The following is a 21,659-nucleotide window of genomic DNA, read 5'->3' on the forward strand; positions in this document are numbered from 1 at the left end:
ATGGGGACGTGGCCGACGCACCGCAACGGCCACGTACTCGCCTCCTTTTGTGACGCTAATGACTTGTTTATTTCTAACACTGCTTTCCGAAAGCGCGCTTGCAACATCACGACGTGAACGCTCCGACTCAAGGATCACAGCATCTTCAACCAAATCGACTACATCATTTGCAGCCAGCGGAATAAATCCCTGTGTGTCAACGCACAGTCGTGGGGCGGTATCCTCACACCGACCGACCACAAGCTGGTCACGCTGGACTTTGATCTCCATATTTGGTGGGCTCCGGCGTCGAGTTGCCAGAGTCCACTTCAACAACGCCGAGACTCGCCTCGCCACGCACCTCCTAGTGCACGACCAACGCTCCCGACTACAATACCGCCAGCTACTATCCGCTAAGATCACCGCCATGCCACACCAGGGGGGTTCGCCAAATCAGCGCTGGGCGACGACGCTGAACACAGCACTGGAATCAGCAGCAGACTCGATTGGATACCTTCCACTCGCCAAAAGCGCCAAAATGCCGGATCCAGAACTAGCACGTCTCTCCTGCAAACAACGACGACTCCGTCTAGCCATCTAAAACGACCGTGCGCTGGACGTCGATGACCTCCGCCGCCGACACAACCACGTACTTCACAAAATCAGGGAGCGCAGCAGACACCTTGCTCGCACTTTTATTGACGAGAAACTAACCGCCATAAACCGCTCTAGCCATTCGGCTAGGATGTTCGAGGCAACGCGAGTGCTGCTTCGACAGCGCTCACCAGTAACGTCTCTATGTGACTCCACAGGTAAATACATTCTCCACCGCAAAACAGCAGGCGCCAAGATCAGACAACACTTCAAGGAACAGTTTTACGACCCGAGCCGACAGCCCGTCCCCAGCGACAGCGTGGCTCGCCCTCTGGAGAGGCCCATTACAGCCGACGAGCTCGCACGCGCCTTCCATCGCCTTCGCAATGGCCGCGCAACCGGACCTGACGCCATCCCAGCTGAGCTACTCAAGTACGGATCTACGACACTAGCTCAACCTCTCGCTGTCATACTCAACGACGGGTTCTCTACTGGAGCAAACACTCATCTGGGCGACGGAATTCTCCTTGGACTTCCAAAGCCAAACAAGCCGGCTGGTCAATGTGCCAGCCTTCGACCAATTGTGCTGCTCAACAGCATTCGCAAGGCCATCTCGCTTGTCGTTCTCGAGCGCATCTCCCCGAAGGTCGAACGCTTTCTGTCCCCTCACCAGAGCGGGTTCCGACCCAGTCGCAGTACTGCCGATGCAGTATGGGCCCACAGGTGGATAGCAGCTCGGGCGCAGAGATTCAAGGAACGGTTCCGCATACTGGGGATCGATCTCTCCCGTGCTTTTGAAACAATCAACCGCGACAAGCTCCTTCTGGTTCTCGAGTCGATTGTCAGCAGCGATGAGCTTCGCCTGATCCGACTACTCCTACAAGACACCAAGCTCGCCCTCCGATTCGGCAACGACTTGCTCTTTCCGTTTGAGAGCAACACAGGTACCCCCCAAGGTGACTCACTCTCCCCTGTTCTTTTTGTTGTTTACCTCGAAGCAGCCTTACGCGATCTTGCCGGTCAACTTGACGTCCCCCACGACCTCCTCGCGGACATGATTGTATACGCCGACGACGCTGACTTCATTTGCAGACACGGAGATATCACTACCCTGATCGAGACTCAAGCACAAGCCATACTGGCCAAGTGGTCACTCAAGATGAACGCTTCCAAAACGGAACACACAATTGTTCACCGCAGCCCGACAGCCCACACCACCCGGATCGCTCGTGCCAAGGATGAAGCCTGGCGCAACACTCGCAAGCTCGGCTCTCTCCTCGGCGACACCGAAGATCGATCGCGCCGTAATAACCTAGCCACCGCAGCGCTCCACCGGATGTGGAAGATCTGGCTTCGGCCGTCAAAGACATCGCAAGCGACTCGAGTCCGCCTCTACATCAGCTACGTATTGCCCATCCTGCTTTACAACTGCGGGACATTGGCGTTAACCCACACTGACCTCCTTGGCCTCGAAAGTTTTCACCGCCAACAACTCCGCAAAGTCATCGGCGCGGTCTACCCTCGAAGGATTTCCAACACCAAGCTATACGACCTTACCGGGACGGAACCGCTACGCTATCACCTCCTGCGCAGCCGATGGCGATTGTTTGGCCATATCCTTCGCCGGCCCGCAGCTATCCCTGCATACCGCTACATGGACGCTTACTTCAGGCCGAGCGAGTCAAGCAAATGGAGAGGCAGACAACGGCTCACGCTTCCGATGGTCCTCGACGCCGACCTCCAGACTCTTTCTTCCGGGCACCGTCTTCGTCGTTCTCCCGATCTTTACCTCCTTCGCCTTTGCGCGCAGGATCGAAAAAGCTGGAAGCACCTGACGGAGGCCCTACTTGCGTACGTGCCGATTGACGGGCTCTGGTCGAGAGCAGAGAGAGAATTAGAGAGATGAGAGATAACTCGACGCATGCGGAAGTTGACCCACCAAGGTGGTAAGACGGCTCGCGTAACGCGTTCACAATACAATACAATATATGTATCATTATATTGATATGATATTGATATTAGTATCAGTATCGCTGATATCACCTTCGTCAGAAGGCCGAGATACCCGATACCAGCTAAACTCGCGCTGGTATGAACCCCTGGTCCCGCTCCAACGAAAGTAGTCATTAGCAGAACTAACGTTAGATCGTGTTGAGTTGCTGGTCTTTTTGATCAGCTAGCTTGTTAGGATTTTTTTAAGTTATTCAAACTACCGCATCATCACCGCAAGATAAGGACTAAGCGAGCGCAGCAAGTCGAACCCCGCGCGTTAGCGCAGTAGGGTTTAATGATTTCTAGTAGGGTTATGCGGATCATGGAGCGCCGGCAGGGCCATAGTTTACTGTTGTTACGATTGCTTCCGCTGTAAGCACCCACCTGCGGATCGTTTAAAGAGGCATGGCGTATTCACACGAGTACTGGCAAGGGTAACGTTCAAGCGAGCCGCCAATCCGCTCGTCACCAGTATTAGGTAGAGATCCCTGCCTTGCCGGAGGGGAAAGTTCGGATAGAAGCTGGCGCACGAATTCGTCGAATACGGGGCTTCTACACCAGGGACAACGCGATACACAACACTGTCATCGCCAACGCAGTACGCCAAAGCGTTGTACACCCTTCTCCTATCCAGTATTTTTAATGCTGTCAGGGGATCGCTCTCGTCATATAGGACTCGAATAACCCATCCGTTCACGTAAGGAAACACAACACACAACAGAGTAGTTTATCAAACTCTTAGGCACATTCACGCTATGTGTGCTGATGCAAGTGTCCCCCTTCGCAGACTGTAGCAACACGTCAACGATGTCTGCATCCACGGTAAATTCCATAGGAAAGCATCGAGGGGTTGTGCGCGACCTGAACAATGACCACACCAAACACTGTTTACCACCCACCGTACGGTACCAGTAGATCTTACCAGAGGCACGTTCGAACCAGATAAGATCGAGTGATGTCTGGAGCACATGAGAGCCCTGGGCGTGGGCTGGGATAGGCCCGAAAGTGCAAATAGGGTACGGACTCTCCTCTATTACCTATATATGCAGTACTGCAAGGACTATGACGATGACGTTTACCACCCTTATCACGCATCGAAGCACATGTCTGCGATCCTGTTCTGCGTTGCGTTGCCCCACGAATGCTCTCGGGGCGCTCGGACGTAAGAATTCCCGTTTCGACGGCTGGTCGAATCCACAGCAGGGAGCCGAGAGCTCATTCAATAACTTCCACTCGTTCACTCGAGTCCCCCCACCGTTCCCGTTCGGCTTTGTCTGTGTCTGTCCGTTCCCTTCCTGTCGTGGAAGCCCAACGCTTTTCGGTGGACACCCTCTTCAACCTGCAACAATGCTCTCCTGCAAGACCTTCCTGAAGCTCTTTGCCGTGGCTGTGGCCCTCTCCGACTTCACTGCGGATGCCGGCCATGTTTCCGACTGTGAGATGATCTACGACCCGGTCTACGACCCGGTCACACCGGCGCCCACCGTCCCAGTTTCCCTGAACGACCAGCTTCCGGTCGAGCCCACGCTGGACACGCAGGACATGTCACTGACCGATGTCGAGAGCGATTCGGCTATTCAACAAGATGCGTTCATTCCTTCCAGCAGCGGGTACGGAGACGTCCCTGCCCCGGCGGATGGCATCACACAAGACACCACTAGCGTCGATGTTCCTGTTGACAACATCCCTGCCCCGGCTGATGGAATCAGCGGAGGATCCACTGGTGTCGATGTTCCCGCCGACAACGTGCCTCCAGCCGACGGCATTAGCGGAGACATCACTGGTGTCGATATTCCTGCCGACAATGTGCCCGCCCCTGCCGACGGTATCAGCGCAACACCAGCCCCCACCACTACCGACAGTGATGTCGACATTTATGCCCCGGCGGTCGGCGTCACTCAAGGTTCCGATGTCGATGCCTCTGGCAGCTCGGACGACGAAGCTCAAACTCCGTACTCGTCCGGCACGGATAGCACCAGCGGATCCGCTGATGTCGATGCACCTGGTGTAGCGACGCTCCTGAACAGACCGACAGCGCCAGCGGGTCTAAAGTTGACGCCGACAGCAGCTGTGTACGGAGCTAAAGCCCCGTACCCCTCCACCACTGGCAGTGGCAGCGATGACGACAACGTCGACAACAGCGACTCGGCTAGTGCCGAAGGTGGCGACGACAACACTGTTCCTGCTACCAAAGGCGGTAAAAGCGGCGTCCAAGGAAGCGGAGGTAACTCGCCCAGCGGTGACATTAAATCCCTTGGTGGTGAAGTCGATGGTGGTGCCAAGGCTGACGGCTTTGCGAACGAAGAAGCTAAGGGCGGAATTGCTACTGACGCCGTCACTGTCACCAACAACGGCGCCAAGGTCGACGGCAGCATTACTAGCAGTGCCAAGGATGACGGCGATTTAAACAGCGGAGCTGGCGTTGACGGCCACGCGAAGGGCGGCTTCAACGCTGGTTTGAACATTGGTCTTGGACGACTTGGTGGTGTGTCGCTCGGCGTTGGTGTTAACGGCGGCGTCGGCCACGGTACGGGTGGCAACGGCGGACTGTCTGCAGGCGTGGGCCTCGATGTCAACGTCGGTGGGGATCATGCGGGCTTTAACGCTGGTGCTGGTCTCAATGCTGGAGCTGGACTTGGAGCCAACGCAGGGCTCAATGCCGGTGCCGGTCTGAATGCCGGCGCTGGGCTAAACGCTAGAGCCGGCCTCGGCGCAAATGCGGGACTTCACGCCGGAGCTGGGCTTGGAGCTAATGCCGGCGTAAACGCAGGGGCTGGGCTAAACGCTGGAGCTGGCCTCGGTGTGAACGCAGGCCTCAATGCCGGTGCCGGACTTCACGGTGGAGTTGGTCTTGGCGCGAACGCAGGCCTCAATGCCGGTGCTGGCCTCATTGCTGGAGCTGGCCTGAACGCCGGGGCAGGCCTAGGCGCCCACGCAGGCCTGGACGCCGGAGCTGGCCTGAACGCCGGCGCTGGGCTTAACGCTGGTGCAGGTCTAAACGCCGGCGCTGGGCTTCACGCTGGAGCTGGCCTTGGTGCCAACGCAGGATTGAACGCTGGCGCAGGCCTAGGCGCCAACGCGGGCTTGAATGCTGGAGCTGGTCTTCACGCTGGAGCTGGGCTTGGAGCCAACGCAGGTTTGAACGCGGGTGCTGGCCTTGGTGCAAACGCAGGCCTGAATGCTGGAGCTGGTCTCCACGCGGGTGCGGGGCTCAATGCCGGTGCTGGGTTGAACGCTGGTGCTAGCCTTGGAGCTAACGCAGGCCTAAACGCTGGAGCTGGGCTCAATGGCGGTGCCGGCGTTGGAGCGAGCGCGGGTGCCGGTGTCGGTGCGAACGCTGCTGCTGATCACGGTACGAATGGTGCCGTGTCTGCGAGCGCCCACGCTGGCCGCCGTCTTCGAAGCATCTAGAGGCTGGAAGGCCAGGTGCCGTGGTCGCGTTATCTGTTTCAATGCATTGGATACTGTACAACCTCCCTTAACGTATTCCTTGCTTAGCTGCACGGAGCTGGTTTGTTGCGCTTGAAAACGAAAACGAGAGCAGCAAATGCTGTCAACTCGACGGAAGTCTAATGACACAAATGATCATGCGGACTTTCCGGGCTGCAGTTCCAGGTAATATTGATGCTAACGCCCTGGTGGGGATCTGCGTTGATAAGAACACCTCCATGACTAACCTGTAAATACATAGTATCCCTGTGGTTTGATCTGGAGGCATGCTCCTCCAGTGGAGGAGCATGCCATGTATGGATAAGCTTACATGATTCATTTCACTTCATGTAACATGAAGTGCCATGATAGGAAGAGCTCAACATGTACTGTATTAATATTATTGGTAATACTGTACATTCGACACTTTGCCAAATTTTCTCCTTTGCTCGTAACTCAAATTTTCGGCTTTTGACTCAAATTTGAATTCACGATTTTTTGGCCTCGAGCACGATGGAGGAGTTCGACCGCGAGGCGCCGCTGTTCGACCGGCGCTTCCACGTGCTGGTGCAGTACCCGGGCCGCGACGAGAAGCTGCTGCCGCTCACCATCCGCCTGCTCACGGGCGTGCGGGTGCGTCCTCCCTCCCCCTTCAGCGATACAAAACTATTCTCAACTCAATTGAATCTGGATTGTTATTTTTTCATAATTTCTTCTTGTGTAGCAAAATAATGCCAAGAACCAGAAGGAGCGCGTGATGCGCGTGGAGATCACGGACGACGACGGCGCGGATCCGTACTTCCTGTACCTCTGGAGCGTCTCGGAGGAGGAGTTCCACGAGCTCAAGACGCAGCAGAGGCTGCTCGTGGACTTTGCCACGTTCCCTGCCAACCTCATCGAGCTGCTGCAATGCTGCGTCAAGGACAGCAAGAAAATTGCACAGGAAGAAGAAGAGAAGGAGGGAGAGGCTGAAGTTTCGGCCGAGGGGGACGCGCCGGTGGTGAACAAAGTGGCAAATGAGACCACTCAAGGCAGTCAGAAGACCAGATCTGCGGGACCAGTGCCGTTGAGGTATGCGGAGGTGGTGCATCGATTTCTTTTAGTGATTTCGGTTGACTGATGATGTTTTATTTTGTGCGCGCATATTTTATAGTTATTTGGCGGTGTTGAACACGTCGGATAGCAACGGACAGTCGGTGTTTAGCATCGTGGAGACGAACCCGTTCAAGCAGTTGACGCATTTGTCGCTGAGATTCGTTCCGGGTGATGACGCGGTGATTAAGGCGTATTTGGCGGCGAGATTGGCCCAGGTGGGAGCGAGTAGGCGGATGCTGTCGAACTCGTTGAAGCAGACGAGCGAGGAACTGCAGACCACGCAGAGGAGTGAAGCGACGTTGCAGCAGCAACTATCGGCGTTGGGATATGAAGCGGAGTCCACACTTTCTCAAGAGAAAATGAAGTTTGCGGATGAGTTGGATGCCCAACGTAAGAATGCAGCGGCTGCACTGAAAGCGCGTGAGGACGAACTCAATGCCAAGATCGATGTGCTGGTGGAAAGATACGAGAAAGAGGTGCGGTTGTTTGTCGTGGCGGAGTTTTCCTTTCATGCTAACGTACCAAGTTTGGTTTGAAACGCTTAGATTCGAGAGCTGAAGGCGACCGCCGAGACGAGTGAAGCGCAAGTGCAGGAGCTAAGCAAGCAGAAATACCAGCATGAAATGCAGATCGATCACCTGCGCGCGCAGTCACAGGATCTCACTCAAGGCAGAAGCGCGCTTACCAGCGAAGTGGATGAGTTGCGTACTGGAAACAAAGAGCTGGACCAGAAGGTATTCCAGCAGGAGAAGCAGATCAATGCCTTACAGGTTCGGGCAGACGCGCTGCAACAGCAACTGGCGGACAAGGAGGACATGATCAAGAAGACCACGGAAATGCTACAGTCGGCAAAACTTCACAACGACGAAGTTGACGAGTCGCTGAAAATGTACCGAGATAATCACGCGCGGTTGCAGCAGAAGCTGGAATTGAGCATCTCGGAGATCAATAAGGTGAGCAGGCATGGCCTTATTTATTTGACTGGTGGCTTGATGAGCTAGGTATAGTCAAATTCTCATGCGGTGACTGTTGCACAGGGAAATGAAATTATCGAGCGCATACAAAACGAAAATCGTACGCTGAAGTCCAAGATGAGGATGAAGGCCAAGATTATCAAACAGCAGGAGCAGGTGCGATGGCTTAGTGCTGCATGTAGTCCTTTGATAAAGTCCGTGCTCTCACTATCGTATGTGAATTTACAGTTTGTCGAGGAAAAACAACTTCAGCGTGAGGAAGCGCTATTGGAGCTGAAGTCGACAAAGGAAGATGTTCGCAAGCGGGACGAGCACATTTTACAGCTCAAGGTTCGCAAAGAAACTCTTGGTACTTTTTGCCTTTGAGCAGTTATGACTTACTTTATTTTTTTTATTCACCGCAGGACACGATAAAGGAGCTGAGTCAGAAGCTAGAGGACAGTAACAAGCTTCTGGCCTCCAATCAGCAAGGTACGCTCCAATTCTTCAACTTGTACCACGACATTTGTTGCTGCTGCGTTCTAATACGCGTGCCTCTCCGTACAGTGATCGCATGGCTGAACAAAGAGATCAACGAAGCACAGCTTGGCCACCAACGGAGGTCGACAGCACACCCCTCTGTGCTCGCGTTCCGTCCGTCTGATAAGGTAAAGAAAGCGCCTGAAAAAGCACAGTGGAAGATGGTCACGCTAACCTCTGCCTAACATTGTCTGTCTTGTAGAAGAATACCGCCTCGGAGTCCAGGGCAACGACACACTTCGCTTCCACCCTTCAGTCGTAGCATAGCCACTAACCTCCAGTACCCCCGTACTCTATCTACTGCCTCCATCGATGGCAACAGATCAGCACCAGCACCTCACAAGAGAAGACCTTTCCAGCCCCTGCCAGTTTAAATGACCAGTCCTCCGTCGATGCGGATGCATTGTCCTGTGATGTAGGACGCCTCGTCACTCGCCAGGAACGCTACGAGCTGCGCGACCTCCTCCGCCTTCCCGAAGCGAGCCAACGGGATGTTGCCCAGCACGCGTTCACGCGCCGCGTCAGCCATGGCGTCCGTCATGTCCGTGGAGATGAAGCCCGGCTCCACGAGGTTGACGCGGATGTTGCGGTTGCCGAACTCCTTGGCCAGCGACTTGGTGACACCCGCGAGCCCCGACTTGGAGGCGCTGTAGGCGACCTGCCCCACGTTGCCAGCCGCGCCCACCACGCTGCCGATGTTGACGATGCTGCCCTGGCGCCTCTGCAGCATGCCCTTGGCCACGGCCTTGCACATGTGCACAGGCCCCACGAGGTTCGTGAGCAGCAGCTCGTCCAGCTCGGCGTCCTTCAGTCTCAGCAGCAGACTGTCCTTGGAGATGCCGGCGGCGTTGACGAGCGCGGAGGGCCCCGCGCCCAGCCCCTTGGCCACTTGAGCCACCAACTGCGCGGCTTCAGCGCCGGCGTCTCCTTCGCCACGCCGCGGGCAGCTGTAGGCCAGCGGCAGCACGTCGGGCGAGATCCGCTGCGCGGCCTCCTGCGCGCGCGTCAAGTCGCGCGAGGTGATGGCCACCTGCCAGCCGCGACGATGGAGCTGCCGCGCCACGGCGAAGCCGATGCCGCGGCTGCCTCCGGTCACGAGCGCCACACCCGCTGGCATACTTGTACTGTCAGCTCTCGTACTTTATCGGGCCCCTGCCAGCATAAACAGGGCGGCAACATTGAACCAGATCATCAAAAGTGCGTGGATTGACGTCAATTGCGCGCGTCGAGCAGAGCAGAGGGCTCGCCTCAGAGAGCTCACTTCCGGATCTTCCTTCCCCCTCCAAGCACCAAGTAGCACCAGCAGCCCAAAATGCCGACCCTCTACGTAGGCACGTACACGCGCAAGGAGGGCCACGTGGACGGCCACGCCAAGGGCATCAACGCCTACTCGTTCGACGACGCCTCGGGCGAGCTCAAGCTGCTCAAGGTGACGGAGGGCGCGGGCATCAACCCGTCCTACGTCTTCGGCTCGGGATCGACGCTCTACGCCGTGAACGAGAGCAACGAGCCGTCGCAGCTCCGCCCCGGCGAGGAGACGGGCTTCGTGACCGCCTACAAGATGGGCAAGGACGGCGAGCTGACGCAGATCAGCCGCCACGAGACCGGCGGCGCGTACACGTGCCACGTGGCGCTCAGCCCCAACGGAGACTTCGTGTCTGTCGCCAACTACGGCGGCGGCAGCCTCTCGCTCTACCCCGTGAACGCGGACGGCTCGCTGGCCCCGGCGTCGGACCACCACCGCTTCCAAGGCGCGAGTCTGGTCAACCCGGACCGCCAGGAAGCCTCGCACATCCACAGCACGGCCTGGACGCCCACGGGCCTCGTGGCGGCCGACCTCGGCACGGACCGCGTGGTGCAGTACAAGCTGGACGCCGCCAACAAGAAGCTCGTGGACGAGGAGTTCATCACGAGCGCGCCTGGCTCGGGCCCGCGCCACTTCGCGCTGTCCCCCGAGCTCGGCGTCGGCTACGTCATCAATGAGCTGGACAACACGGTGAGCGTGCACGCGCTAGACGCCAAGACCGGTAAGCTGGGCTCGGAGTCGCTGCAGATCATCTCGACTATACCCAAGGACTACTCGGGCCCGACCGCGCTGGCGTCCGACATCCACATCTCGACGAACGGCAAGTTCGTGTACGCGGCCACGCGCTTCTGCCACAGCATCGCCATCTACAAGATCCTGCCGGACACGCGCCTGGAGCTCGTGGAGATCCCCCCCACGCGCGGCGAGACGCCCCGCGACATCCTCGTGTACAAGGACTTCGTGCTGGCGGTCAACCAGGACACCAGCAGCCTCGACGTGTTCCGCGCGGACGGCGAGACCGGCAAGCTCACGTACACCGGCCACTCCATCGACTGCCCGTCGCCGTCCTCCATGTTCATTGCTCAGTAAATTGCTGTTAAGCTTAAGAGAGAGAAAGAAAGAGACACATACGATGTCTACATGTTGTAGGCATCGCCACAAACGTTAACCCCGATAAGGTTCAAGACAAATGTACTGACTAAATCTAACAAGAGTTAGTACACCACCACCGTGTCCGCTAATGATGGCCCCCTTTGCTTGTCAAAAGGGACTTGGCGCGTTCAAAGCAGCGATGGCGCAGATGGCGGGGCAGCTCTGGGAGGCGCCCGCCATGGAGCGCCGCGAGTTCGTCTCGTGGGACGACTTCTTCGCCTACATGAAGGAGTACCAGCAGCGCACGCACCAGGTTCGCCCCCCCCCCCCCCTCCCTCTCGTCCTTTGGGCCAACTAACTCTTGCGTTCACGCCAGTCCTTCAGCAGACGCAGCGCCACGTCCGTCAAGACGCGCAACCAGGTGCTGGCGGCCATGGCCAAGTCAGGCCGCCCCATCCCCAGCCCCCTTCTGCCAGAGTCGTTCCTCGACTACACGCGCATGCTGCAGTGCTCGCACAAGCTCCGGGGCAACGCGGAGCGCACTCACGCCCGCTGGAACGGCGAGCAGCCGTCCGAGTGCCAGGCCAGGGTATGGCACGAAGAGCTTCAGTGCCGACGGATAGGGAGGCAAAGCATTATTAACGTGGTGTTCCTCGTCTTGATGCATTAGATTAACGCGACGCTGCAGCTCGGGGACTACGGCAAGTACTACATTCGTGCGACGAAGGTCAGCCTCCTGCACAACCACCCGGTGGGGGGCGACGCCAGGCCGGTGTCTGTAGCTGCTGCTCAGACAGCCACTTCTTCAGCTGTGGCGAGTGGGCAAGAGGACCCGAGTCTTGCCGCCAAGAGGCGGCGTGTTGAAACCCAGCGCAAGCCTGACGAGAGACAGGAAGGCACTTCTAGCCACACTGAGCGACAGACGACGAAGGAAGCGCAGCAGCGCGTACCTACAATGGCGGACGTGCGGATGTTCCTGGAGCGCGTGGAGATCTCGCGCTCCAATCAGCCTGGAGCGGGTCAGTCAGTCGAGGAACGCCTCGCAGCTTACGTGAACGAGTTCGCCGCGCAGGAAGGCAACGCGGCCAAGATTTTCGTGGATAACGAGGTTCGTCTCATGTGTACTAGTTCTTTGGGGACGTCTAGCTAGGTACTGACTGACATGCTGTGCTTTTGATTTGTGCTATGGCTGTGGGAGTGTAGAAGGTTTTGTCAAGTGTTACGCTCCAGACGAAGCACATGCGCCAGGTATTTGAAGCTTTTCCTGAAGTGCTGCGTGTCGATGCCATGCCACCGACTACGGGATCCTCTGAGTCAAGCTACCGAGTTTTCTCGCTTATGGCGCACGATGTGCTTGGCCAGTGGCAGTATGTGCAGCACGCTATCGTGGAAAATGACCGATCCGAGACGCTCCGAGTTGCACTTGATCAATTCAAGGCGCACAACCCTCGGCACACCCGTGTTCGCGCGTTGATCGTGCCAAGTGGGGACTCTAACCAGCTCAAGGAGCTGCGCGCGAGCTTTCCTGCTGCCCGCGTGCTGTACTCCCAATTCCACGTGCTGCGCGCACTCCACAAGGTAATAGCCGAACACGGGGACTTGTCTTCGTGGCACCGAGACCGCCTCACAGGAATCGCCCAGTTGCTCGTCTACGCCCCCACGTCGCTCGTGTATGCGGCTAATATCGCTGTCATGGTGGATGTTCTGGGGTCGAAGCAACACTCCTTCTTCCGCTACTTTCTCGAGAAGTGGGACGTGTGTCGTGACCGCTGGAGTACGTTTGCTCGTGAAGGCGTGACCACTTTCAGCATGTCTGAAAATGACGGTCCGTTTGCCCCGACGTGGAATGCAATTTTTGCCGCTGTCAACGATGAAATGGCGCTCGACGAGACAGTGGCTGGGATCCGGTACTATCAGACTGTGGTGGAGCGCGCGTTCGTTCGTGAGCTCAACTTCCAAGTGAACAATTCAGGCGTTAACTCCCGTGTTGCAGGCAGCAATAGCGGCGAGGACTACGATGCTGAGATGCGGCTGTTGGCAGCCACGGTAGGCCCAGCAGCGAGCAGCTTGATCTTCCCGCAGTACCGCTACGCCGTAACGCGAGGAGCGTACCAGTTCTGCGAGCCAAGTCGTGGGAGCTTCTTCATCAGCACGGTGTCTCCAAACGATATTTTCTGCGACGAGCCGTCCAAAGAGTTTTGCGTGGAGGTTGATCGTGGCTGGCAGTGCTCGTGCGCGTTTATGGTGAACCACCATTTGCCGTGTCGCCACGTCTTTTACATCCGCCGTATCGTGCGCTGCAGCACCGTCATCCCGCTGGAGAATCTTGAGCCTCGCTGGGTGCTAGCGAAGGCGAGGGGCTTCTTCAACTCGTCACAAATTAGTGAATCCGCAGGCGATGCACTGACGGGGCCAGATACTGAGCGTGGCAACGCGACAGTGCCGCCACCAGGAGCCTGGCAGAAGTTCGTGACTGCTCAAGAAGTGGGGAAGCGCATTGGCTATCGGATGATGGAGATGGAACCGGAGGAGTTCGACCGAGCGCTGCGATTTTACAAGCTCGTGGAGACCACTATGCGTGTGCGTCCATTCGACTTGAACGCGGGCATTGCTGCCCGGATCAACAGCCAAAACGGTGGCCTTGCACGTGCAGCAGCGCACAAGCCCAACTGGGTCGAGCCGGATCCTACAAGGACGTTGGCACCACGCAGTGTTCCCCCAGGAGTGGCAGGCACCGTGTACGTGTCGTCCAATGACCGCATGGCCGCGGCAGTCGCAGCAAGAAACAGGCAGCAGGCTCAGCTGGTGCAGCGCTATCGACGGACCAGTGCGATAACCACAAAGGAGGTGATCGACCTTCAAGACGAGTCGGAGGAAGAAGAAAAGGGCCCAGAGACCAACGAGTCAGGGCGACGAGAGGAGGCAGAACAGTCTGAAGGTAACCAGGACAGCAACAACGAGGAGCCGTCTGAAGCAGGCTCCGTTACCGACCGGCCCTCTGACAACCAAGATACCACCGAGAAGGCCGCCGTGCCTGCGAGCAATCAGGACGAAGACGAAGGCGAAGACGAAGATGCTCAACCGGAGCAAGACCCGTCGAGCGGCGACGAAGCAGTTCACAGCACTCCACGCATCCGCGAGCCGTGGGAAGTGATCGACGAGCTCGAGAAGGACCAAGACGAAGAAGAAGAAGACAACAACAACAACCGCCTGATCTAGTATCCCACCTCGCCCAGTCACGTACTGTAGGTATGTAGCCCAAAACGTAGATGTCATGTTTTCCGGCCAAACGGAGCACTGTAGTTGCAGTTGCAGTTTTGACGCGATGGCTACACTATTGACACGCCTGTCGGTGTCCCACTCTGTACACTCTGTACTGCCCATCCCTCTCTTAAATCCGGTGGTGCTAGCCTGGGAGCATTTCAGCGCGGACCTCCCTCGACCGCATACAAGACCCCACCCATGTCGGCCCGCCGCGCCACCGCGGGGCTCAGCAGCAGCCTGTACGACGACTTCCTGGCCGAGCACACGCGCCTGAAGGAGCCCTTGGAGCCGGCCACGCACTCGCGCCATGCGCTGGAGATCAACACCGTCACGCCCAGCGGCATGGCCATCGGCCTGCAGACGTGCGTGCTCGCGTCCTTCTTCAAGGCCGCCGTCAAGCGCAGCGTCGAGTCGGCGCTCGTGTGCGAGAGCCAGCTCAACTCCGTCATCACGTCCAGCCTGCGCGTGAGCTCGTCGCGGCACCTGGCGCTGCAGGCGCATCTGCAGGCCAGCCAGGGGCTGCGCTTCACGCTCGAGGCGCAGGAGTCGGCCACGGAGAAGGCGCCAGCCTCGTTCGCGCGCATCGGCGCCGACTACAAGGCCCAGAGCTTCTTCGCGGGCGCCAAGATCGACGCCGTTAATGGGCCCACGCTGCAGGCCACGCTCGGAGGCAGGCTGGGCGACGTCGCGCTGGGGGTGATCGGGGCCTACGACGTCGGACTCGACCACAGCGACAGACTCGGGAGGTTCACCACGCTCAATGTGGCTACCAGCTACTGCCATGAAGACCTGCTGGCTCTGCTGCAAGTGTACGTGGCAGAGTGGAATGGCCTACTGCGTTATGGGGACATGGTGCTTACTGTTATGTTACGTTTGCTGTAGGAATGACGGAGGGCGGATGGTTCGGCTGGACTTGACGCAGACGGTGTCGCCGGAGCTGATGGTGAGCTCGAGGTTCGTGTTCGACAGGAGGAAGGACAAGCGGTCGCTGCGACTGCTGGGCAAGTACGCGCTGAGCGAGGCCGAGGCCGTGTCGAGCTCCATCGGCTCGGACGGCATCTTGATCGGCGCGTTCGAGTGGCGCACGTCCAAGCACTTGAAGACGCGCGCGTCGGCGCAGATGGACTTGCGGCACTACGACAGCGACTCGCACCACCTCGGCGTGTCCATAGAGATCAGCTAAGCCCACGGGCTCACCCACCCGCCACGACTAGTATATATAAAGAGGGTGCGCACTCGTGGAAGACTTTAAGACAGAGGCTAACAACAATAAAACCAACAACCGTCAACAAGATCCAACAATGCCTTGGCTTCGTGTTTGCTGCCGACTGCTCCTACTTGGCGTAGATGACAGTGTCGCGCTTGCTGCGCGCGATGATGTTGCCCTTCTCGTCACGAGCGCCCGGAGCCGCCTTCGCAGACGGATGGTTTGCGAGCTCACTCGGCACGGGCATCTCAGTCGACACGAGGTACTGCTTGAGGTCGTACATGATCTCTTCGTCGTCGTCCGTGAGGAACGAGATAGCCACACCGTCCTTGCCGGCACGGCCGGTACGACCGATACGATGCGTGTAGTTCTGGATCTTGGACGGCAGGTCGAAGTTTACGACGTGGGTCACGTCCGGGATATCCAGACCACGACCAGCCACGTCCGTCGCCACCAGCATATCGCAGTAGCCTTCGCGGAACATCTTGAGGCTCTCTTCACGCTGGTCCTGCGTCTTGCCACCGTGCAGGATTGTGCAGCGGAAACCTTCGCTCGAAATGAACTTGGCCACAGAGTCACACTCCTTCTTGATGTTGACGAACACGATGATCTTGGCGCCATCCACAACCTTCTCCTTACGGGACCGCGGCAACGGAACCGACTGCGCACTGAGAATGTCCCGGAGCACCTCCACCAGCTTGGAGCGCTTCTTGCCCGGGTTCATGAACAACACGCGCTGATCGATACGCTTGTTCTTGCCCGAGTCTTCGTCACCAATCTTCACGATGGACGGGTGCCGCAGGAACGTCTTGGCCAGCCGCTCCACCTCCACGGGCATCGTAGCACTGAACATTGTAGTGACGCGGAGTCGATGCTGCAGCTCTTCCCCTGGTTGAGCTCCATTAGCCAACGTGAGCTGTTGCTCCATCTCCTCTTCGTTCTCTGACTTCAGCAACGATCCCATGTTCTCCAACACAGCCACCACCTGCGGCTCGAAACCCATATCAATCATGCGATCGGCTTCATCCAACACCACGTAGTTGCACTGGTTTAACACCAGGTAGTGGCTTTCCAGACAATCCATCAGTCGGCCAGGCGTACCGATGATGATATCCACACCCTCGCGCAAACGGAATCCCTGGTCCTCGATGCTCTGACCACCAACGACAGACAGCGTCTTGATGGGCCCCAGCTTCTCAGGCTGTCCCACACTCGTGTACTTACAAAGCTTGATGGCTTCCTGTTCAATCTGCAGCGCCAATTCACGCGTCGGTGCCATGACCAAAGCGAGGGGGCCTTGCTCACCAGTACGCGCAACCATCGCAGGTGGCAGCGAGTAGATGTACGCGATAATAGGGATCACGAAGGCTGCAGTCTTACCCGAACCAGTCTCGGCAATACCAATGATGTCACGCTTCTGCAGACCAATGGGGATCGCCTGCATCTGAATTGGTGACGGACGCTCAAAACCCAGATCCTTGATGGCCTTGAATACAGCATCCGGCAGCAGATTGCCAGCTTCATCCCACTTGCGCAGCGGATTCGGTGCACGACCACCCTTAAGCGTAATATCAAAGTCCTCGCGGAAGATACGCCAGTCACGCTCTTTCATCTCATCCAGCAACTTCTCGGACCAGTGCGTTCCCATCGTCTTGGCCTCGCGCGAAGCCATCTCTTGCATGCGGTCCCGTTCGCGAGCCTGCATGTTGCGCAGCGCGCGCTCACGCTCCTGCTTTCTAGCTGCAATCTGTTCACTCGTCAAACTGCCGTCCGTCTCATCCGCAAGTTGCTGCTCCTTCTGCCGCTTGCGGCTGAGCTCCTCCAAGAACGAGTTCTTCTTGCGCTGCTCTCGCATATCTACACCAGCTCGGTATCCGCGTCCATACAGCAAGTTTACGTCCATGCGTTTCGCGTACAGCGGGTTCAGATCCGTGCTCGTGTCCTCCGAGGCCTCCCAGTCGAACTGGAAGATCTTCGAGAACTTCTCACTCGCCTTCACCACTTTCTTCTTCTTCACCGTCTTGCCCAAGTACTGGTCCTTCAGAGCCTGCAGAGCCTTGGCTTCGCTCGGATCCAACAGCGCCGGTTTCCCCTCAACCTTCGACGAAGAAGAGTCCGCTGCTCCACGTCGAGCGTCTCCTCTGTCTCTGGAATCAGCCACAGCTCTGTCATCACGACGACGGTCTCCGTTAGATCTCGATCCTCGGCCTCGCTCCCGGTCCCGTTCACTGCGCTGACGCTGCAGGAATTGACGTCGCGCGTCCTCCGCCTCCTTCCGCTGCTTGTCCATCTACAAAAATAATAAATTATAAGTAAAAAATAAACGATATTAGCACAATATTCTGTGCATTTCCACCTCCTGCCGCTTCTTCTCCAGCCTCTCGAGCGCGTCCTTCTGGCGCTGCGCCTTGGATCGGAACTTGGGCATGGCTGGGGCCTCCTCGGTAGCTGCGGGGGCCTCTCCGATCTTCAGCGGCAGCTTGCGGTCGCCTGCAGCCGCCGCATTTTTGGTCTCGGGGGTCTTGGCGTCGGCCTCCTGCTTCTCCTTCGCCTTACGCTCGGCCGCGCGCTCCTCCGCGCGACGGGCGATGGCGGCCACACGCTCGGCCTCTTTACGCTGCTCCTCGTCCAGCCCGACGGCCGGGCGCTTGCTCGCGGAGCGCGAGCGAGACCGAGAGCGCCGTCGCTTCCGTTGGTCGGTCATTTCGTTTTGCAAACGAATATTTCGGTTATGAAAAGCATTTTCAGATATTGCTCTTTTTCAACTGCAACTTTTCCAGTTCACAAAGAGCAAGGAAGATCAAAAGAAAAGTGCACTGATCCTGTGAAGGCTGGGATACAGTATGAGAGTTTTCGTGTAAACTCCCTTTCAATTTCCCCTCCACTAACTACGGGCACCCCCTGCGCCTGCGAAGCAACCCCAGTGAGAATTGTTTGCAACATGTAGGAAATAAAAAAGCTTAACTTTGCGGTAGGGCTATCGTACAGTAGCATTGTGCTTTTCAGTTGTTTTGGCAAATCGGACGTGTAAAACAGCTACCTACTGAGATGGGGCTAAGTTATTGGAGCAGATTAGCAGGTCCCTCGTTGGGAATTAGGACCAGGAATTGCTAGTACGATGGAAGCACTTGCGTAGGTCCTACAAACAGCCGAAAGCCCGAATGTCGCCCATTTTCACGGCATTCGGGGTTTCAGGTCTTACGAAGGACTCCTGCCAAGTCCTCTGTCAGGACTTCCGTACGAGCTGACTCTAATACGGCGTATGCCAGACGCAGAATAAACCTAGGTAAGCGCGATGCGGTCGATACATTAAACAACGAAGTCTTCGCCCTTTGCCTTCGCGGACCCCAGCACTGATTGCTTCTCCAAACAAAGCTTGCTTACTCCAACCGGAGTCCATTGAACGGAGAGCCCCCGGGAGACCGCTCATCGGACTGTCCGAGATTTGCATCTCAGATTTAGAGACCCCCAACCTCAGATTAACTGACCTCCAAAGTTCAACGTAGGACTCGGCAAAATGACCGAAATACACAATAGTAATACGCTTTGGGGAACTAGCTATTAGGCACGTAGTAGATAGGTCGTCAGTTTCGAAGTGAGGGGGACTTCAGTGGCCATGCCACGCGTCCTCCTCCCCTCTTTACATCCCTCGGCAAATATATAGTGCGCACCACATTAGTAAATGTGCGGTACTTTTCCTATTGGATAATATAAAGAGATATTTCACCCAGTAAAATCCATCTTAACACTCCACTAAAAGTTGAAGTACATTCTATCTCATATCATATCTAATGAGGGCCGTTCTTAACAAGGGAGAATCGATAGTATTTAGTATTTCCTCCGGTCGGAAAACAGTGAAGGATAAATTTTCTCGCCGCCGTAACTTTTTTCTAGATATGCGATTGGACCGCGAATTTTTGCATTCGATGCGGAACGGTTTGGGATTAGCTCTCGTCTTTGATCACTTAAAAAGCGTAAAAACAACTGAGTTATGATGAAAAAGAGTAAACGCTAAGCTTCATTTTCGTACTTAATCGTGGATTTTAGCCTCCGCAAATCCCAGGTGGGGATCCTGGTGCTGGCACAAGCCGCTGTGGCTTTTGAAGCAATACTCACCTGGTATAGAAGATATTACTGTACAGCAGCACTTGCTAGACCTAAGGCTTTTATTTGAGGGCGGGGGCGATTCATACGCTTGAAGATTGACAGTTTGGCTGAAATCGACTCCAAAATGGCGAAGCTGTGCCGGCGTATGAAGATGGCCTATTTCTTGTAAAATTTAAACTTTCTCTATAAATTCTGCACCCTTTTAAACCCGGAGGAAGTAGTAGCGTACACCTTTTGCGGATTTGGAGTGCGTAATCAGTTTTGCACAGAGACCACTGAGGTGCAAGTTTACTTTCATGGATTTCGTGCTATTTTAATTTATTCGTGTAATTACCTGTTTTACGGGTGATCTCTCACCTTTTTTTCGCGGCTTAGGACAAAAACCACTCCATAAACGATGTCTATGTGCTAAATAGTAGCACAGCGATCGTCTAATCTGATGGAACCAAATACGCCCCCGTTCTCCTTCGTTCCCAGCACTTTAGAGGAATATACACCTTTTCCGTCTACAACACCCCTACTCGCTTTGTAGTACGCTACTACCGATTCTCCCTTGTTAAAAAGGGCCCTGAGGACCGTTCTTAGCACACACGGTGTTCCTATCCAGTCTTATGACGGCTGTTAACACGTCCCTTGTTTACCCTCTGATTACAGACAACGACTTACAAAGCCGGCAGACTCAAAAAGCCGGCATTAGTAGAAAAAAGACAGACATATGTTCACATAATTATTTTGTGTTAAAGCAAATCAAAACGCAGAACTATGCTTTTATTTTAGCAAATCATAGCTTAGATAAAATCGGTTGGCCACTGTAAAACGCGCCACCTCGCCCACTAAAGCCTAGGTTCATTGTCGAAATGGCGCCGAAACAACAGCGCTGTAGTATCAAGGAGAAGCGTGAAGGTGCGCAGCTCGCAATTCAAGTCGGCGTCGACGAGGCTGCGTACCAGCTCGGGCGACCCCGCGGAACTGTGTTCGGATGGTGGAAGCAAGCCGACAGGCTTTTCGCTTTCCGCGGAAACTCGCGTTCGCCAACTCTGAAGGGGCAGGGACGCAAGGAAATATTTCCTAGCGTCCCAGCCCTTGTTACATTTATGAAGGGCACGCGCACAGACGAAAAGGTCGGTTTACCATTCTAGTACGTGCTTTTGCGACTTAATACTGACTATTGTGCGTGCTTTTATTTTTGTAGGCCCTATCGACGCATGCAATGATCGACTACATGTGGCTACTAGAGCCTGAGTGGTGTGCAAGCTACATGGACAGCCACAAAAGCCCTGAGCAGTCGCTAGAAAAAATGTGTCAACGCATTTGCAAACGGTAAATTGTTTCTCATGGTGTGAAGTTAAATTTTAATCGATTAATCATTCTTTCAATTGATGTTTTTTTTTATTTAGTTATGACTTCACGTCTCAAAAGCCCCAAGAAGCCAAGCTTCCGACAGTGGAGCTGCTCGAGAAACGCGCTGAGTTCTCCATTGAACTTTGGAACAAGTACTCGACGTGGTGCCCTACGACAGGATGAAACGGCTATCAATTTTGATATGCCGCCGACACGTTTTTGGGCTGTCAAAGGCCGCAAGGACCCTGCCCGAATTACCAAGATGACGAAGCACACTGGCCGAATGATAGCAGTTCTTACTGTTCGCGGTGATGGTACGTTTTTTCTTGCTTTAACAATTCTGAAACTGGGTATTTTAATGCTAACACATTTTGTATTATATATTTTAGGGCATAAGCTGCCAATTCCCTTCATCATCCGGGGTAAGCTCGGCGGCGACATCGACAGCGACGAGCTGCCACACTATCCACCCGGTCACTACTACACTGTCCAGGAGCATGCCTGGATGGACGCGGAAGGATGGAGATTTTATGTGAGTAATGTGTTAAAACATGAAATCGATGGACCCGCTGTCCTCCTCCTTGATAATTTTGACTCACATGTTTCGGAGGAGGGACAGCAGGTCGTTAACGAAGAAACGAACGCTGCAGTGGTGCCTTTCCCGCCTAATACGACGGCGGTTTGTCAACCGCTCGACGTTGGGGTGTTGCAGGAGGCACTGCAAAGGAGAAGCGCCTCCGTGCAATTAAGTCTACAATTG

The 21,659-nt window shown here is 55.9% G+C and overlaps 9 protein-coding genes across 9 annotated transcripts; 7 read left to right on the plus strand and 2 right to left on the minus strand.

Annotated features, from left to right (window-relative positions):
* Positions 1–277: 277 nt before the first annotated feature.
* On the plus strand, positions 278–475 carry PHYSODRAFT_391159 (hypothetical protein; the record flags this gene model as incomplete). The annotated part of the gene is made up of 1 exon (XM_009534316.1): positions 278–475. A coding segment is annotated over one exon (198 nt), but the record flags the coding sequence as incomplete, so codon positions are not given.
* A 1,257-nt stretch (positions 476–1,732) lies between these two features.
* On the plus strand, positions 1,733–2,479 carry PHYSODRAFT_515179 (hypothetical protein; the record flags this gene model as incomplete). Its single annotated transcript, XM_009534317.1, has 2 exons — positions 1,733–2,074; positions 2,117–2,479. The coding sequence occupies 2 exons, from the start codon at positions 1,733–1,735 to the stop codon at positions 2,477–2,479; spliced, it is 705 nt and encodes a 234-aa protein (XP_009532612.1).
* Positions 2,480–3,912: 1,433 nt separating this feature from the next.
* PHYSODRAFT_336716 (hypothetical protein) lies at positions 3,913–5,976 on the plus strand (the record flags this gene model as incomplete). Its single annotated transcript, XM_009534318.1, has 1 exon — positions 3,913–5,976. One exon carries the CDS (start codon positions 3,913–3,915, stop codon positions 5,974–5,976), a length of 2,064 nt encoding a protein of 687 aa, XP_009532613.1.
* Positions 5,977–8,739: 2,763 nt separating this feature from the next.
* On the minus strand, positions 8,740–9,699 carry PHYSODRAFT_563110 (hypothetical protein; the record flags this gene model as incomplete). The annotated part of the gene is made up of 1 exon (XM_009534319.1): positions 8,740–9,699. One exon carries the CDS (start codon positions 9,697–9,699, stop codon positions 8,953–8,955), a length of 747 nt encoding a protein of 248 aa, XP_009532614.1. The 3' UTR covers positions 8,740–8,952.
* A 195-nt stretch (positions 9,700–9,894) lies between these two features.
* PHYSODRAFT_514840 (hypothetical protein) lies at positions 9,895–10,977 on the plus strand (the record flags this gene model as incomplete). Its single annotated transcript, XM_009534320.1, has 1 exon — positions 9,895–10,977. The coding sequence occupies one exon, from the start codon at positions 9,895–9,897 to the stop codon at positions 10,975–10,977; it is 1,083 nt and encodes a 360-aa protein (XP_009532615.1).
* A 202-nt stretch (positions 10,978–11,179) lies between these two features.
* PHYSODRAFT_347363 (hypothetical protein) lies at positions 11,180–14,311 on the plus strand (the record flags this gene model as incomplete). The annotated part of the gene is made up of 4 exons (XM_009534321.1): positions 11,180–11,293; positions 11,357–11,569; positions 11,651–12,088; positions 12,184–14,311. The coding sequence occupies 4 exons, from the start codon at positions 11,180–11,182 to the stop codon at positions 14,197–14,199; spliced, it is 2,781 nt and encodes a 926-aa protein (XP_009532616.1). The 3' UTR covers positions 14,200–14,311.
* A 131-nt stretch (positions 14,312–14,442) lies between these two features.
* On the plus strand, positions 14,443–15,427 carry PHYSODRAFT_517137 (hypothetical protein; the record flags this gene model as incomplete). The annotated part of the gene is made up of 2 exons (XM_009534322.1): positions 14,443–15,053; positions 15,127–15,427. 2 exons carry the CDS (start codon positions 14,443–14,445, stop codon positions 15,425–15,427), a joined length of 912 nt encoding a protein of 303 aa, XP_009532617.1.
* Positions 15,428–15,531: 104 nt separating this feature from the next.
* Positions 15,532–18,155, minus strand: PHYSODRAFT_361512 (hypothetical protein; the record flags this gene model as incomplete). Its single annotated transcript, XM_009534323.1, has 2 exons — positions 15,532–17,741; positions 17,808–18,155. The coding sequence occupies 2 exons, from the start codon at positions 18,153–18,155 to the stop codon at positions 15,579–15,581; spliced, it is 2,511 nt and encodes an 836-aa protein (XP_009532618.1). The 3' UTR covers positions 15,532–15,578.
* Positions 18,156–20,415: 2,260 nt separating this feature from the next.
* PHYSODRAFT_515478 (hypothetical protein) lies at positions 20,416–20,882 on the plus strand (the record flags this gene model as incomplete). The annotated part of the gene is made up of 2 exons (XM_009534324.1): positions 20,416–20,679; positions 20,751–20,882. The coding sequence occupies 2 exons, from the start codon at positions 20,416–20,418 to the stop codon at positions 20,880–20,882; spliced, it is 396 nt and encodes a 131-aa protein (XP_009532619.1).
* Positions 20,883–21,659: the final 777 nt, after the last annotated feature.

The sequence above is a fragment of the Phytophthora sojae genome (genome assembly GCF_000149755.1).
Source record: "Phytophthora sojae unplaced genomic scaffold PHYSOscaffold_7, whole genome shotgun sequence".
Lineage (NCBI taxonomy): Eukaryota > Oomycota > Peronosporomycetes > Peronosporales > Peronosporaceae > Phytophthora > Phytophthora sojae.